The 16899-nt window shown below is 51.1% G+C and overlaps 1 protein-coding gene across 1 annotated transcript in view; it reads right to left on the bottom strand.

Annotated features, from left to right (window-relative positions):
• Nucleotides 1–498: 498 nt before the first annotated feature.
• Nucleotides 499–16899, bottom strand: part of mdn1 (midasin AAA ATPase 1) — a 51959-nt gene continuing 35558 nt past the window's right edge. Inside the window, exons 66-102 of the mRNA XM_086143070.1 lie at nucleotides 16361–16599; nucleotides 16191–16286; nucleotides 15662–15756; nucleotides 15455–15576; nucleotides 15221–15373; nucleotides 15035–15144; nucleotides 14888–14961; nucleotides 14618–14807; nucleotides 14397–14544; nucleotides 14186–14332; nucleotides 13976–14102; nucleotides 12581–12686; nucleotides 12381–12496; nucleotides 11847–12248; nucleotides 11556–11776; nucleotides 11363–11485; nucleotides 11039–11232; nucleotides 10792–10953; nucleotides 10576–10713; nucleotides 10334–10478; nucleotides 10081–10250; nucleotides 8102–8236; nucleotides 7854–7998; nucleotides 7429–7721; nucleotides 7180–7338; nucleotides 5901–6002; nucleotides 5609–5807; nucleotides 5355–5528; nucleotides 5124–5284; nucleotides 4956–5045; nucleotides 4760–4875; nucleotides 3624–3798; nucleotides 3458–3531; nucleotides 3269–3383; nucleotides 3128–3194; nucleotides 2398–2540; nucleotides 499–1060 (exon numbers count right to left, since the gene is read on the bottom strand). Of these exons, the coding sequence (XP_085999196.1) occupies nucleotides 875–1060; nucleotides 2398–2540; nucleotides 3128–3194; nucleotides 3269–3383; nucleotides 3458–3531; nucleotides 3624–3798; nucleotides 4760–4875; nucleotides 4956–5045; nucleotides 5124–5284; nucleotides 5355–5528; nucleotides 5609–5807; nucleotides 5901–6002; nucleotides 7180–7338; nucleotides 7429–7721; nucleotides 7854–7998; nucleotides 8102–8236; nucleotides 10081–10250; nucleotides 10334–10478; nucleotides 10576–10713; nucleotides 10792–10953; nucleotides 11039–11232; nucleotides 11363–11485; nucleotides 11556–11776; nucleotides 11847–12248; nucleotides 12381–12496; nucleotides 12581–12686; nucleotides 13976–14102; nucleotides 14186–14332; nucleotides 14397–14544; nucleotides 14618–14807; nucleotides 14888–14961; nucleotides 15035–15144; nucleotides 15221–15373; nucleotides 15455–15576; nucleotides 15662–15756; nucleotides 16191–16286; nucleotides 16361–16599 (5612 nt within the window). The 3' untranslated portion in view covers nucleotides 499–874. The remainder of the gene's footprint in view (nucleotides 1061–2397; nucleotides 2541–3127; nucleotides 3195–3268; nucleotides 3384–3457; nucleotides 3532–3623; nucleotides 3799–4759; nucleotides 4876–4955; nucleotides 5046–5123; nucleotides 5285–5354; nucleotides 5529–5608; nucleotides 5808–5900; nucleotides 6003–7179; nucleotides 7339–7428; nucleotides 7722–7853; nucleotides 7999–8101; nucleotides 8237–10080; nucleotides 10251–10333; nucleotides 10479–10575; nucleotides 10714–10791; nucleotides 10954–11038; nucleotides 11233–11362; nucleotides 11486–11555; nucleotides 11777–11846; nucleotides 12249–12380; nucleotides 12497–12580; nucleotides 12687–13975; nucleotides 14103–14185; nucleotides 14333–14396; nucleotides 14545–14617; nucleotides 14808–14887; nucleotides 14962–15034; nucleotides 15145–15220; nucleotides 15374–15454; nucleotides 15577–15661; nucleotides 15757–16190; nucleotides 16287–16360; nucleotides 16600–16899) is intronic.

Genomic DNA, 16899 nt, shown 5'->3' with positions numbered 1-16899 from the left:
CCTAAAAATCCTGAAGGAACAGACCTTGTGAAAGTGTCACTCAAAACTTTTGGCCATGACTGTATAAATATATATATATCACACACACACACATATATATATATATAAACTGTAAAAGTTTACTCATTATATATACGTATATATGTATACATACATACACACACACATATATATATATTCACATATGTATATATATATACACAACATATATACACACATACATATATAAATATATGTAAAAATTTACTGATTATATACACATACATATATGTACATATATGTATATATACACATAACATATACACATACATATATATATCACACACACGTATATATATATATATATATGTATATACTGTAAAAGATTACTGATTGTTTAATATTCGTTATATTCTTGCAAAGTTTTGATTTTCAGGATGATCGGCAACAGGACAGCAAGAAAGCGATCATTGGGGGGACGTGACTCGGCCCCCTAAAAAACAGAAACATGGATGCATGTTTGAGGCAGACAGAGGTATTTTAATGACTTCACTGAGGTGGTTCTCTCTCGCTCTCTCACACACTCACACACACACACACACTCACACACACATCAGAAATCACATCGATTCTCAGTCACTTCCTGCCAGGCGTGCAAGTCCAAAGCGATCCCGCTTTACAAAAAAAAAAAACAAAAAAAAAGTCAAGGGTTTCCCACGACGACAGGGACGAAAAGGTCAAAGGTCGCTATCGAGCTCAAGGATTGGCTCCACTAGTTACAGTAAAGATAAGAAAATAAAGGCACATGTACAGCCGAAGACCCCCTCCCTCCCTTCGCTAGCGAGGCTAGCGGCGTTGTGCTGCGGGTCGCCGCCTGGTGGCTTGTGGGCGGAGCCTACTGGTTGTCGGCGGCAACGAGCTCGAACCACTGGCGGAGCGCGTCGCTCAGCGTCTCTGGCAGGGCGTTGACGTCCCGCAGGATGATGTAGAAGGGGAAGGGGAACTCCTCCATGTAGGAGCGCATCCCCAGCAGCTCCCCCGGACCCCTGAACAGAGGAACCTTGATGTCCAGGATGGAGTCCTGAAGAAACCCGGGACGGAAATGTCATTTTTCAGTGACATAAATAAATCCCCTTAATAACATGAGGTTACATTTCTACCATTTTCAATAGTGTAAAATACAGAGACACTGATTTGGGGTTAAAGTGGAGAAAGATCCTTAAAGTGGTCAGTAATATTTTGCCTGTCAGAAAAGTTATACAATATATATACATGTATAGACAATACATATTTGCAGAACTGTCTCAGAAAATTAGAATATTGTGATAAAGATCTTTATCTTCTGTTATGCAATTACAAAAACAAAGATGTCATACATTCTGGATTCATTACAAATAGACTGAAATATTGCAAGCCTTTTATTATTTTAATATTGCTGATTATGGCTTACATCTTAAGAAAAGTCAAAAATGCTATCTCAAAATATTAGAATATCATCTAAAAGTAATTTTTGTTTTTTTAATTGCATTATAGAAGATAAAACCCTCTATCACAATTCAAATTTCTAAACACACACATATACATAAACATAAAAAACACATGCATATAAATATATACGCATACACATACATACACACACAAATATGTATTAATATACACACACACGTATATATGATATACATATAAACCCACACACATAATTCAACATGTTTTGAAATGTTTCCTGATATGCTGTGTGTGTATATATATATATATATATATATACATATATATATATATATATATATATATACACACACACATACACACACATTTTTATACATTGTATATACACATATGTATGTATCTATATACATTCTTATGTATGCATATGTACACACACACACACACACACACATATATATATATGCATATATACATGTACATACGTGCACATATATACATGTATGTATTACACATATACACACGTGATATATATACAAAAAGAACACACACACATATATATGTAAATTATAAAATATATATATTCTTTGTACTTAAGACCTTAAAACACTTAATAGCCTTGATTTTGACACTTTATAGTTTTATTTGTATTTCTTATTCTCCCCCCCCCCCCTTTTTTTTTAATAGTTTATACAATTTCCCACTATTATTTATTATTGTAATGTTTTACTTGAAACTCTGGCACAACAATTTCCTTCGGGATAAATAAAGTTGTTCTTATTCTTAAAAACACATATACACACATGTGTATGTATCTATAAATACATATGCATTTGTATACATACACACATCCATATATATATATAAACACATACATAGATACATTTAGATATACGTACAGGCATTCGCATATATATGATATACATATATATACATATATGATATAAACACACACACACACACACAGTGACTCACCCGTGAGTCCGGGTTGTCGAGCACGACGAAGATGACGAAGATGTTGGCGCTCCTTGCGGCTCGAACCGCCGCCGTCACGCGTTCCTTCCCCTCCAGGAAGAGGCCCCTGCCGTCAGACATGACCAGCAGCAGCTGCGCCGTCTCTGCGGGGGTCAAAGGTCACACAGAGCGCCGCAGAGGAGGGATCACTTGATTCAGTTTGGGAAAAAACAATACATCACATGCTTCATGATATATTTTACTTTGCCTGCAGAGGAGCAAGAAATATGATGAAAAATACATTCATAAATAATTAGATAAGAATTGTAATCATTACGAATGATATACGATAAATGAATAAAAATCCCTAAAATAAATAGATATTTTTTGTGATTAATACACCTTTAAATCATACAGTAAAAAATAAAATAATTAACATTTGAATGCGCAACATGAGTCTTATTTAAGGTCTTTTTAATATCTTAAAACACTTGTTAGCCTTAACTTTGACACTTCATATTTTATTGTATTTCTTATTCTCCCTCCTTCCTCCTATTATCTATTATTGTTATGTTTTACTTGAAACTCTGGCACAACAATTTCCTTCGGGATAAATAAAGTTGTTCTTATCTCATTTTTGTAGGGCTGCAACCTGAGAAGGTTCTCCACAATGTTCTAAAAGTTGAAGCTGTTCTCCTCAAATAAACATCAAATAAATAAACAAACACAAACACACACCCCTCCCCCCCACCTGAGGTTGTTGATCCCGGGTTCTGCTGCCGAGCCGCCAGGAACATGTTGGTGGAGGCCTCCAGGAACTGCGGATGGAGATGGACGGAGAAGGTGAAGACCCAAAATTTTCCAACGAACCATCACACACAAACGGACATACCTGTGCTATCCTGGTCTTCTTCTGCTGGAACTGGCACAGCCGGAGGATCCGGGCCCCGGACCCGTCGTCGAACTGCTGCTGGAAGGGGTGAAGCAGCTGCACCTGCTCGCCGAAGCTGGACAGGAGATGGGGTTTGAGCGTGCGAGAGCGACCGTGCAGGTGAGGGTTTGAGAAGGCAAACTTCGGTACCTGCACACGGACACCTGGCCGACCTCCAGCAGGGTGAGGGCGTTGATGATCACGGACAGGGATTCGAAAGCCAGCTGCAAAAAACAAAAAACAAAACAAAACATCAGTGAATCTCAAAACAAGCCGCCTGACGACATCCCATAATAACCCCTGCCCCCCCGTGCACCTGCTTGGAGTGGTTGTCCACCATGCTGGAGGAGTCGTCCAGAGCCAGGCAGATCCGGTACTCCCTCCTACTGGGCTTGGTTCTCCGAAGCCAGATCTTGTCCTTGCGGAACTGGCTGGCAATGTAGGGGATGACCTTCCTCATGTTCAGGCGCTTTCCCGTGCGGTAGTCGCCCCTGGGAGGGGGCGGAGCCACAACTTGAGTGACAGTCGGTGCTCCCGGGACTCCATGTTCTCAAGAACCCATATATATGTATAGGAGTCCCACCTCCACCTTGAACTTCTTACACCCAAAGCACACCTCACCACTGTCTCACAGAAAGCATACATGTCCTGCACCAGTCTAACATATTTCTTTGCCACTCCATACAATACCAGAGCTCCTCTCTCGGCACCCTGCCATATGCTTTTTCTGGGTATATCGTATGTGTGTATCTATGAATGTACATGTATTTGTGTTTACATGTAGAGATCACCCTGTTTAAATGTGCGAGCATGACCAAACAGGAGTCTTGTTCCCCTTTTTCACCCAAGTTTGCATCCAACAATCCTGCTGGCCTGGGTTACGTCTTTGCATGTTTCTCAGACGGACTGAAATCTGTGATGTTGCTCTGTCCCTGTGACAGGTGCAATAACAATTTTAATTTTTTGGGGGGCTAATGAGCTTCATGTGGCCAAAACATTGAACCTCATCACATCCGAACCAATGAAATTACCCTGAAATTCTGAGCCTGTTCAATTCCAACATCGAAGAAGACGACTAACGGTTTTAGCGCGCAGGAGGAAGACCAAGCTAGCGATTAGCTAGCATAGGACAAAGCACAGATAGGAAATGGACGGATCTATTTTTCCTTGTGTTAATTAGTATTCATCTTTTTCATCAGCCGTGCTGCAGGCACTGTTTGGGAAAAAAAATCCTGTATTTGTGGACGTTACAGGCATGCATTTAATTAAAAGTTAAAACATCTGTGTCAATAATAATAGCTTATAGACAAGTGCGGCCTACATATGTACACATAGATTTGTTAGTTATTTTCAGCCAGCTTATATTCAGGTGCGCTAAAATAGTTTGGAAATTATGATTAACAGGTTAGCTGGTATTTCTAAAAAGGTTAATACGAGCACGGCGGTACTGACTTGAGCTTGGCGGCGTGCGTGGGCTCCAGGATGAGGCGCAGCTGCTCGCACAGCTGCTGGGAAAGCGGCGACGACAAGGTCTGGTAGCGATGCCACATGGACGCCGCCGCGCTCTCCTGGGTCACAACGAGAAACGGCGTGTTAGCGAAAACCAGGAGGGGGGCGGGTTTTTGGCGGCGAGGGGGCGGAGCCTAACCTCCTCCTGGGTCCCCGGAGCCAGTTTGTGTAGGGATTCCAGCTGAAGCTCCATCTCCCTCCGAGCCTCCTCAGAGTCCCTCTGCTCTGTCTGGATACAACAATGCGGTGAGATGAACACACACACACACACACACACACATGCAGTTTGCCATGGCGACCGCCGCACCTGCAGTGTGTCCATGAGCAGGTCTGGGACGGTGTGGACGGTCGAGTCGGTGCTCCTCTCCGCTCGCTCCTCCTCCCTTTCAGGACGCTCGCCGTCCTTCCTCGGCTCCTCCTCCTCCTTCCCGCCTTCCGCCTTTGGCTCCGCCTCCTCGCCGTCCGCACCTGCACCAGAACGGAGTGTCAAAATGGCGGCGTGGCGAGATGGCTAACGCTAAAACCCGACGCGGGTGACCTTGGCGGGAGGCCTTGGCGGCGTCCGGATGCTCAGGCTTCAGCTCCTGGACGTCTGCAGCCTCCAGCTCCTCCTCCTGGACCTCGGTTTCCATGGCGACGTCCTCATCGTCCGGATCCTCCGCCTGGTCTTGACGGGACGCCGTCGCCTGCTGCTGCTCCGCCGTCGCCACGTCTGGCGGCGGCGGCGGGGGAGACGGGTAAGCTTTGGATTCCAAGCGGCGTGCATGTGGCGTGCATGCGGCGTCCACTCACCGTAGGTCTGAGCGTCGTACGCAGCCTCGCCCGGCTTGATGTGCTCGTAAAGCTCCGCCTCCTGCCGGGCGCCGTTTTGCCCGCCGTCCTCGCGGCGTTCGCGGCGGCTCTCCACCGTGCGCAGCCGCTTGTTGATGCGCTCGTTGTGGTCGCCCACCGAGCGCTCGTTGTCGGCGCGGCCCGGTTTCCTCTTGAAGCTCTGCGGCGCCCGACACAAAACAGCCAATCAAAAACCCCGGCGGCCATTTTTTTTTTGGGGGGTTACTCGTCAAGCGATCCTCCCGCCGCGCACCTGAGTCTTGCTCTGCGTCTGCGTCTGCGCCGCCATCCTCGCCGTTAGCTTGGACTGGTGGCCCTCTGATTGGTTGGCATCGGCCTCTCCAGTACCGTGCTCCTGCACACACACACACACACATACACACACACGCACACATTTTACAATGATAACAAAACCCATTTATACATACATGTACATATATATTCATATGGGAGCAATAATTAGAAATACGTGTATATACACATATATATACGTATATATATATGTATATATGTATGTATATATATTTGTGTGTGTCTACATATGTATTTATATATGTATATGTAGATAAACATGGAAATACACACGTACATATATAGATACATATATACACACACACACACACACATATATATAAACACACGTGTGTATATATATTAATACATATATGTGAATATAGATTCACATATATACATATGAATAAATATATTAACACACACAATATATAAACATACATGTGTATATATATATATATACACACACACACACATATACATACATACATACACACACACACGTGTATATATTCATACATGTGAATATAAATATACACATATATATGTACATGTATACATATGAATATATAAACACACGCATTATATAAACATACGTGTGTATATATATATACACACATAGATGTACATATATACACACATACATACACACACACACACGTGTATATATATTCATATATATGTGAATATAAATATATACACATATATGCATATTTACATGTGAATATATATATATATATATATATATATATATATATATATACATATATATTTGTGCAATAATTTGTGCAATAATTCTCCGTATGTGCAATAAATCCTTTGCTTTCTGTGCCAGAAATGTTTTAGCGGACAAAGTTACTATGTGTAATCATATACATGTACTTTTAAATACATCTTACATATATGTTTACATACCTACTTTATTTTTATTTACTTCTTTTGCTCTTTACTGCTCTTTATTTTATCTTATTATTCCTTATTTTCAAATAGACTTCTATTTTGATTCTTCCCTTCTTGACTGTAGCTTTCAACGAAAAGCAATCAATAGCCAAAACTTGAGTGAAAAGTGTTTTTTTTTTAACCTTTTTCCCCAGATATTTGGAGTCATTTTATGATTTTTATGTTGCTGAGACAAATTCTGATCAAGTAGGACAACAACACCTCGTGCACGGACTTCATTTCTGCAGGAATTCTCCCCAGTTCCTGCAATCCCTCTAATAATCAGTTTTCAGAAGCCCCACCTCCTCGGCGTGGTCGCGCTCCGCCGGATCTCCTGCCAGCTCCGCCGCCGTGTCGCTCTGGAGGTTCTCCTGGCCCGTCCGGCCGATGGCGTCGTGCTCCTTCCTCTCCGCCGCCTCCGGCTGCTCCTCCTCCTCCTCCTCGCCGGCGACCTCCTCGTCCTGCAGGAGGCGACATCACGGCGTCGTCAGCATAGAGGAGCATCTTTTGTTGCATTTTAAATCAACACACACACACACACACACACACACCTTCGGTTGGTGGCCGCTGTTGTCCTCGTCCCTTCCAGCTTCTTGTCTCCCGTCCTTCTCCTCCTCCTTCTTCTCCTCTTCCTCCTCCATTCCTTCATCTCGCTCAGCAGATTCTTCTGTTTTCTCTCCTCCCTCCTCCTCCTCAGCTTTGGGTTCCCCGAGCTGGTCGACCTTCTCCTCCTCCATCTTCTCCTCCTCCATCTTCTCCTCCTCCATCTTCTCCTCCTCCTCCTCTGGCATCCCGTCCTCCCGCCTGTCCGTTGTCTTCTCCTCGATCTCCAGCGGGTTCTCCTCTGAGGAGCGCAACGTTGTGTTCAGATCGACGTTCTGCATAAACGGTACTTCGACGACCCCTTTTTTTTTGTTTTTAAAGAAAAGCTACTGAATAAACGCCGGTTTCCATGGTGACCAGCACTGCGTCCGACCTTCGCCGCCGCCGTCTTCTTCGTCATCCCCCGCCTCGCCATCCTGGTCCAGGTTGAGGTCATCAGGAAGGTCCATAGCCTCGGGTTCAGGTCTCTTGTCCTGCTGGCCGTGGTAGGGGTCCACCTCGTTCTCATCGAACTCCCTCTGGAAGACACACACACACACACACACACACACACACACACACAGGTGAGTGTCGTCCACGGCGACGAGAACATGGCGTGGTCTTCTTGCCCCTCTGGCTCACCTGATCTCCCTGCTCGTTGATCTTCTCTTTCTGCTCCGTGTCCATCTGCTCGTCTTCGTCCCGTTGCTTCTTGTCCTCGCCCTCGGCTTCTGCCGCGCCAACGTTGTCGTCCTTGGCGACCAACTCGGACTCGCCCTGGAAGGACGCACAAGTCAAGATCCGTTAAGACTCGCCGCCACCGGGTGGAGCCGATGTTTCCTGCCACAAGGCGACGCCTCTTTACAGGCATTTACAAAGAAACATGGCTGGAGACAATGGGTTTGATATGGACCTGTCAATCACAGGGCCGCCTGTCAATCAAAAAGCCGCCTGTCAATCAAGAGGCCGCCTGTCAATCAAAAAGCAGCCTGTCAACCACAGGTCCACCTGTCAATCACGGACTGCCTGTCAATCACAAGGCCTCCTGTCAATCACAGGGCCGCCTGTCAATCAAAAAGCCGCCTGTCAATCAAGGGGCCGCCTGTCAATCATGGGGCCAATCTCAGTTAAACATGGGCCCGTCAATCACAAGGCCACCTGTCAATCATGAGGCCGCCTGTCAATCACGAGGCCGCCTGTCAATCAAAAGGCCGCCTGTCAATCACGAGGCCGCCTGTCAATCAAAAAGCAGCCTGTCAACCACAGGTCCACCTGTCAATCACGGACTGCCTGTCAATCACAAGGCCTCCTGTCAATCACAGGGCCGCCTGTCAATCAAAAAGCCGCCTGTCAATCAAGGGGCCGCCTGTCAATCATGGGGCCAATCTCAGTTAAACATGGGCCCGTCAATCACAAGGCCACCTGTCAATCATGAGGCCGCCTGTCAATCACGAGGCCGCCTGTCAATCAAAAGGCCGCCTGTCAATCACGAGGCCGCCTGTCAATCAAAAAGCAGCCTGTCAACCACAGGTCCACCTGTCAATCACGGACTGCCTGTCAATCACAGGGCCGCCTGTCAATCACAGGGCCGCCTGTCAATCAAAGGGCCGCCTGTCAATCACAGGGCCGCCTGTCAATCAAAGGGCCGCCTGTCAATAACGGGGCCTATCTCAGTTAAACATGGGCCTGTCAATCACAAGGCCACCTGTCAATCATGAGGCCGCCTGTCAATCACGGGCCTGCCTGTCAATCAAAAAGCCGCCTGTCAATCACGAGGCCGCCTGTCAATCAAAAGGCCGCCTGTCAATCACGAGGCCGCCTGCCAATCAAAAAGCAGCCTGTCAACCACAGGTCCACCTGTCAATCACGGACTGCCTGTCAATCACAAGGTCGCCTGTCAATCACGGGCCTGCCTGTCAATCAAAAAGCCGCCTGTCAATCACGGACTGCCTGCCAATCAAAAAGCGCCCTGTCAACCACGGACTGCCTGTCAATCACAAGGTCGCCTGTCAATCACAGGGCTTCTCATTAGAGACATCCAACCGTTCCCCCCCTGCAATTAAGGGTCTTCAATGAACCTGCTCATCCTGTGAACTGCAGGAAGTAAATGGAGAACATGGAGAGAGAGAACCCGGGCAGAACGTGGAGAACATCTTCCCTGGATTTGATTTGCTGCAGACAAACAGTGTTTCATGTTCAGATGTTTGATTCCAAACAGGAAACAGGTTACGAAAGCTTCTTCATCGGCAGGAGGAGGAAGGTGGAACCCCGGCTGGATGAATCCTGACCCGCCAAAGCAAAATCCTAGAAAACCTCTCCTGTATGCAGACGACCGCTCGGTGTTCCAGAACATTTCCAGCCTTTTTAGCTTCTGACCTCCAGGATGGAACGGACCGAACATCTCCAAGAACACCAGCGCCTCCTTCTCGCTCTGCTCCGCTTCCGTTCTCCCAGTTTCAAGACCAACAGCCGAGAACCAATGAGGCGCTCCGGCGTCCAAAGGCTAGCAGTTAGCGGCTAGCTTGTTTCTACGTTCCGTACGGACGTCGAACAAAATATTCCGAACAAAAACGTTTTTGAGGAACGTTGAGGAACGCAGGGGAAGCGGACCGAGATGTTACCTGGTCCACACCCTTGCCGGACTCCTCCTCCCTGTCGCTCCCCTCCTCGCCGTCGTCATCTTCATCGTCACCCCACATCCTTTCGTCCAGGGCGTCGGTCTTCCCCTCCCCAAGATCTCCCATCTTCTTATCCAGCTCCTCGTGCTCCTCATCTTCAGACTCATCTTCTGCTGGTGGAGAAGAAACCCTTGGCGTCAGCGTGGACCGCCAGATCCTCCTTCTTCTTCTTCTTCGTTGTCCGACCAACGGTTACCTTCGTCTTTCTCCTCCTCCTCCTCGCCGTCGTGTATCTGACCATCGAAGTCCTCGGACATCTCTATGGCGTTGTCTTCTGCCTTCACCTTGCCCTGGTCCTGAGGCTCCTCCTTCTCCTGGCCCTCCTGGAAGGTGTCCTCCACCTGCGGCAGGAGGCCAAGAACAATCCTCATCCAGAACAGGACGGAAGAAGAAGATCTCAGAGCGTAAAATGGAGAGGAGAAGCTCCATCCTGGTCACCTGGTCTTCGTTCTCCACCTTCTCGCTGACGTCCTTGGTGCCCTCGCCCTCCCCGATGCCGCCGCCCTCGTAGTCGTGGAACTCCGTGGCGCCCTCGCCGTCGCCGCCGGGCATCAGCTCCTGGGGCAGGCAGAAGCCCTGGACGAGGAGAACCGGGAACTGAAGGATCTGAAGATCTCGCGCAGCGGAGACGAGCGTTTTGGTGGCGTCACGTACCTTCTGGGCCAGATCGGTGAAGATGCTGGCGAGCACCGACAGCAGCTTCCCGGTGCTCCTGTGGGCGCCCAGCGACACGGCCAGGTAGTACAGCACCAGGTCCGAGTAGATCCCTAACAGGGGTTCCAGGCGGACCAACATCTGGCAGGCCCTGTCCACCTCCTGCACACACACACACACACACACACGGGATGGTAAGCTAGCTGGTGAGAAGGTCCATCAGATCCTCGGTGGTCCTGCAGGTCACCTGCAGCTGCCCCGGTGGACACGAATCCCTGCGGCTCCTCAGGAGGTCCAGCAGCTTCTCCAGGCCGGCGCTGACGCCTCCAACGCTCAGCGCCTCCACCTCGGCCGCCAGATCTTCCTCCAGGAGCCGCGTCAGGTGTCCCGGCTTCAGAAGGTCCTCCTGCGTCTCCCCGTCGCCCTCCTCTTTCGCCGAGCCTGAAAGGAGGACCAACATCTCCGGTGAGGAAGACGAAGAACACGGAGAGGAACCAAGACGACAACGGGAAGATGGCGAGCGCACAGGGAGGAGAACCTGGAGAACCGGAGATGTTGGGTTCATCCTCACCTCCTGGGGGATCTTCTTGCTCTTCCTCCTGCCTCTTCACCAGCGTCTGGACGGCGTGGAGCACCTGGTGGATGGAGGCTTCCAGCTGGACGGAAAACTCCGAGCAGAAGGTGGATGGATCTCCTGCGGAGGAGGAAGAAGACGCGTTGGTTCCACATCCCGGAAGGTCTTCTGGACGTCGAGGTGGACTCACCTGGGCGCTGAGGTTCCTCCAGCTGCGACTTCCAGGTGGAGAACTCCGCCAGGTCGGCCTCCAGCAGCCGGCGGACGCCGCGCAGGCCTCGGGCGACGGCCGGCTGGCTGTTGGCTCCGCCCACGCTCGCCGCCGGGGCGAACGGCTGCTCGACGGCGGGCGTCTGCGCCGCCAGCGCCGCCAGCTGGTCGAAGGCGGAGCTACACGCGTCCAGATGTTGCCTGGAGAAGACGGGCGGCGGTTAGCGAAGGCGCGGTTAGCCGAGGCGGTCGCCACGGAGATGAGGGTTACCAGGTGAGGAGGATTCCGTCGGGGGCCTCCCGGCGCAGCTCCGCCGTGAGGCCCGTCGTCCGTTTCAGCATGGCGTCCACGCGGAGTCGGAGCTCGCTCCACGCCGCGTCGCCGCGTCGCATGGAGCAGCCCGGGGGGCGGCGGCGTGCGGCGAGCGGCGTCGGACACGGCAAGGCGAGCTGGTCGCGGCTGCCCTCGTCTTCCGCCGCTTCCTCCTCGCGCCGCGGGCAGCTCTGCAGCAGCCACGCCACCTGCTGCAGGTGGGCGGAGCAATGGGCGGCCAGGCTCCGCCCCCTGTCTGACCAGCGGCGGAGGGCGGCCTGGGGCGGCAGCGTGCAGCCCGGGTCGTCGCCGTGGTTACGAACCGCCGCACGAACGCACTGGACGCCGCCTGTCAACCTCCTGAGAACCAGGAGAGGAACAGCGTCCAGTTTCAGAGTGTGTAACCAAGTTAGGCTATGCAGGGTGTGTGTGTGTGTGTGTGTTTGTGTGTGTGTGTGTGTGTGTGTGTGTTCCTCCAGGTGAGGCACTGACCTGAGGTGGACCCACTGCTCGGTGAGGCGAGCCAGACGCCGCCGCTGCCTGAGGAGCAGCTTGAAGAGGTGGGAGGAGAACCCACGGCAGCGCTCGATGTTCCCCAGACCCAGCTCCTGTAACACACACACTCATTGTACAGGCCTGGGAAACACACCAGTGTGTGTGTGTGTGTGTGTGTGTGTGTGTGTGTGTCCCACCTTGGCAGCGTGCTGGAGTGCCGTCTGCAACGCCGTCCTCCTCGCCCAGGAGCGGTAGAAGTACTTCTGACAGCCATCCCACGCCGCCAGCAGCTCCGGGATCAGCCTGCAGGTCCAGCATGTTATTTAACAACCACACGGAATCACTGGAATCACCCGTAAAAAACACGCTATAACCTTTAACAGCTGGTGAATAACATGTAATAACTGCAATAACATGTACCGTATTTATCGGAGTATAAGTCGCGTTTTCTTTTCATAGTTTAGCCGCGGGCGCGACTTATGTGTGAAATTATTGAGCTCTCTTACTCTGATGTGTGTGTGTCTGTTTCTGTGTGTGTGTGTCTTTAATATAACAGCGATCGTCACACACACACACACAGACGCCAATGAATCAAAATTCAGCGGGGGCGGGTCATGGCAAAAAGATGCTTCTGCGACTTCCGTACCTATGAAAATGGATCATTTCAACATTCGTGCTAACTTTTAAAAACAACTGAGAAGGGCTGAACAAAAATGGCACCGAAAAGACAATCCTATTCTGCAGGTTACAAGCTGGAAGGAGTGAAATATGCAGCCGAAAACGGCGACCGAGCGGCAGAGAGAAAGTTTGAAACTAGTGAGAAACTTGCAAGGGACTGGAGAAAAGCGGAGGTTACTTTTACTGAAATGAAGGAAAGTAAAAAAAGCTAATCGCGTGCTAAAAGCTAGCTGGCCGCGGCTAGAGGAACGACATGGAGAGGCTTGTTAACAGGACAGTTGCGTCTTCACACCCAGGTAGTTGCCAAGGAGATGAATAGAAATGACTTTACGGAGGACCTTCCTGGTTTTACCGCTTCATGCAACGCCATCGCCTCTCTGTCAGAACAAGGACGCCGTCCTGTCGGGATCCAGAAAGGCTGGAATAATTGGAACTGCAAGTGACGATGACTCTGAATTAGCGACGTACCGCTAGAAGAGGAAGCGGCGCGTTGTTTACCTTCTGAGTCAGCGGAGTTGTTCACCGAAGAAGAAGATTTCGTTGGATTTAGGGATTAAGACTGACAGATTGTTTGGTTGTAGCATGCTATCGCTATTTGAATGACTCTTACCGTAATATGTTACGTTAGCATAGCCTAGCAGGCACGTTCTCAGTTGGTTGTTGATGCGTCAAGATGAAATGTCTATTCTTGGCTTTGGATTTTATCAAATAAATATCCCCCAAAACATGCGACTTATACTCCAGTGCGACTTATACATGTTTTTTTCCTTCTTTATTATGCATTTATGGCCGGTGCGACTTGCACTCCGGAGCCACGTTTAGTCCGAAAAATACGGTAATAACTCCAATAACCAGTAAGAACTGCTTAATAATAATGTTTTTTCCGCATGCTTTTCAAAATAAAAGCCGCTCACCGGTTCTCCGCCGGCCCCGGGGCCCCGGCGGCGTGCATGGCGGCGCCCATCTCCAGCGGCTGCATGCAGAGGATCTCCTCCGGGTCGGACGTCCGGCTCCACGTCAGGCCTTTGCGGTACGAGAGACCTGGACGGGCGGAGGAGGTAAACACCGGGTTTCGGACCGCGGCGCCCGAGATCGACCAAACGGAGAGGCGGGCGAAGGGTTACCGATCTCGGTGAGCATCTTGAAGAGGTCGGACAGCGCTCGCTGCTTCTGCTGGAGGATGTGCTTCACCTCTGCCTTCTGCTTCTCCTTCTCCGCCGCAGCGTCGACGGCGAGGCCCTGCAGGTCCCGCAGGCCGCTGATGACCTCACCTGAGAAGGAGATGGGAGATGACCGGGTGGCTCGGAACGCCGCCGCCGCCGCCGAGCGTCTTACCGGTGAAGCAGTCCAGATCTTCAGCCAGCTCCGGCAGCGGGTGCTTCCTCAGCAGCTGGACGCACATCTTCTTCATCCGCCTGGTGAGCGCCGGCAGGCGTTCCTGCAGAGTGGCGCCCTCCGCTCCGCCCGCCGCCACGTCCTCCACCTGCCGGGCGCCGCTCACATCAGCTCGCGCTCACCGCCGCCGCCACGGCTCCACAACCTCGAAGGTCTCGTACCTGGAGGTCCCGGTGCTTCCCGGGCGGGGCTTCCTTCAGCGCGCGGTGAACCCGGTGGATGGGCGTGTCTTCGCCGGCGGCGGCGGCATCCACGCCGTCCGCGGCGGCGTCGCTCCCCTGCTCCACCAGGGCGGGGCGGCTCGGCCCGCTCAGCGCCTCGTCGAACTTGCGCACGAACTTGAAGAGCGTCCTGGACGACAAGGAGGTGGAGGAGGTTGGACGCCGGGGGGAAGCGAGGTCGCCTCCGGGCCTCGTCTCCTCGGGTCTCACCTGTGCGTCTTCTCCACCGACTGCTTGATGGACCAGAAGCTCACGTCGTTCCACTTGGAGATCTTGACAAAGTCCTGCAACGAGAGCAGAGATGAAGGGTGACCTTCCGGAGACGGGCCTTCAGCCAGGAGGCGGAGTCGTCGGCACCTTGAGCTCCTTCTCGATGGGCCCGCGGAGCAGGGCGATCCGGCTCCGGACGCACTCCGAGAACTGGTGGTAGTAGCGGTGGAGGTTCCACAGGAGGGCGGCCAGAGAGCCTGGAGGCAGAGGACCACGGTGAGGAACTCCTTGGAGATGCAGCGATGCTACTCACGACCGTGACGGGTGCAGGACCTCTGCCGGGCTGCTCCGGCTGCAGCAGGAGGTGGCAGTGGAAGCTCAGCAGCAAGGCCAGGCGGGCGTGGAACTCCCCCAGGGTGGAGCCCTCCACGAAGGCCTGCAGGGTGGACGAGAGCGAGGACAGGGAGAGAGGCTCCGCCCCCTCGCCTGGGGACGACATCGTTGCGTTGAAATGACGTGTTTGTAGCGTTCGCGGTTAGCAATTCGGCTAATTATTCGCGGCTAAACCTTGTTCTTCGCCCCTGCGTTCCTGCAGGAACCTCTCCGTCAGCTGGTAGATGGAGAACCAGTGTCGGGTGGACTTCTCCGTGTGGCGCTTCACGGCGTTGTCCAGGCTGCTGGACCAGCAGCTGCAAAAGCGGTAAAGCGAGAAAGAGGCGGTTTAGGTTCCTCCCAGATTTGACGTTGGATGGGATGATGTTCTGGCGCTCCGACCTCAGCTCCAGCTTGCGCCAGCGGATGATGAGCTGGGTGAGCGGCTCCAGCGCGCTCTGCAGAGAAACGGCACGGCTGGCGTTGTTCTCCCAGTCCTGGAGTGTGAGAAACCAAAAAAAAGTTAAAAAAAAAACGTATCACATTGGAGGCTTTTAGCTGTTTTTTACGATGATTTATTTCAGCTCATCATCATCATCATCAGCTCAGTTGCAGTACCACCGACGGCCACCGGGGGCAGCACTGAGCGACCTGAAAACGTGAGGGTGTTTACAAAACAAGTGTGTGAGCACGAAATTGTCGCAAATTAGGTTATGTCAGGACTGGGGGCTAACTCTTAATTCCTTTTCCATCATAAATATTGATTTTTCACGTCTCATTAATAAACAGAATCCTCCATCCATCGCGATGCATTTAATAGCCATGGAGGTTGAATTAGCTGCTACCATGTTTGAATCTTCAACGCCCCCTAATGGATGGCTGGCTGAACACACACACACACACACACACACACACACACGTGCGCGCTCACCTGGGCCTTCTGGAGCAGGATCTCCAGGCCGTTGAGGAACTTGGCCAGGGGGCTGGACAGGCTGAAGGCCAGGATCCTCTCCATCACCACCGTCAGCTGCAGGGGCGACAAGGTTGTTACCCGGATACCGCCGGACGATCCAGACGGGAAGTTACTTCCTGGGCGCTGACCTGGACGAGCGCCGGGTGATCGGGCCAGTCCTCCAGGCGGCGCCGCACCGCCGTGCCCATCCCCTCCAAGACGGGCAGGCAGAGGCGCGCCTCGCTCACGTTGGGCTGCTGGTAGAAGTCGTACGGGCCGTCCGAAGGGGCGGCGGGGGCGTCGGGGTCCGCCGAGCCCCGGACCGAGTTCTGCAGGAGGGCGGAGAGCAACAGCTCGCTGCCCGTCAGCTGCTGGTCCAGGTCGGCGTCTGAAAAGCAAGCAGGAAGTGGATTGATATGATATACAGGTCCAGCATATCTGAACCAAATGATAAGACCTCATGTTCCCGGCAGAGAGCTGCGTTCCTCTAATACAAACCTACTAGCGGTACCTTCTGCTCGCTCTAAGCGATCTCAGGCAAAACTGTTCTCAGTTCTACTACCTCAGTGGTGGAACAAACTTCCGGATGCAACTAGACTAGTATCATCTCTCTCAACCTTCAAGAAACAGGTAAAAACTGTTCTCTTTCAGGACTTTTTACTGCGCCGATGCCCCAGATCAGGTTAGG

The sequence above is a fragment of the Fistularia commersonii genome, chromosome 36, assembly GCF_037954325.1.
Source record: "Fistularia commersonii isolate RoL2024-O1a breed Wild chromosome 36, RoL_Fcom_v1.0, whole genome shotgun sequence".
Lineage (NCBI taxonomy): Eukaryota > Metazoa > Chordata > Actinopteri > Syngnathiformes > Fistulariidae > Fistularia > Fistularia commersonii.
This window is presented reverse-complemented; position numbering and strand designations above follow the sequence as displayed.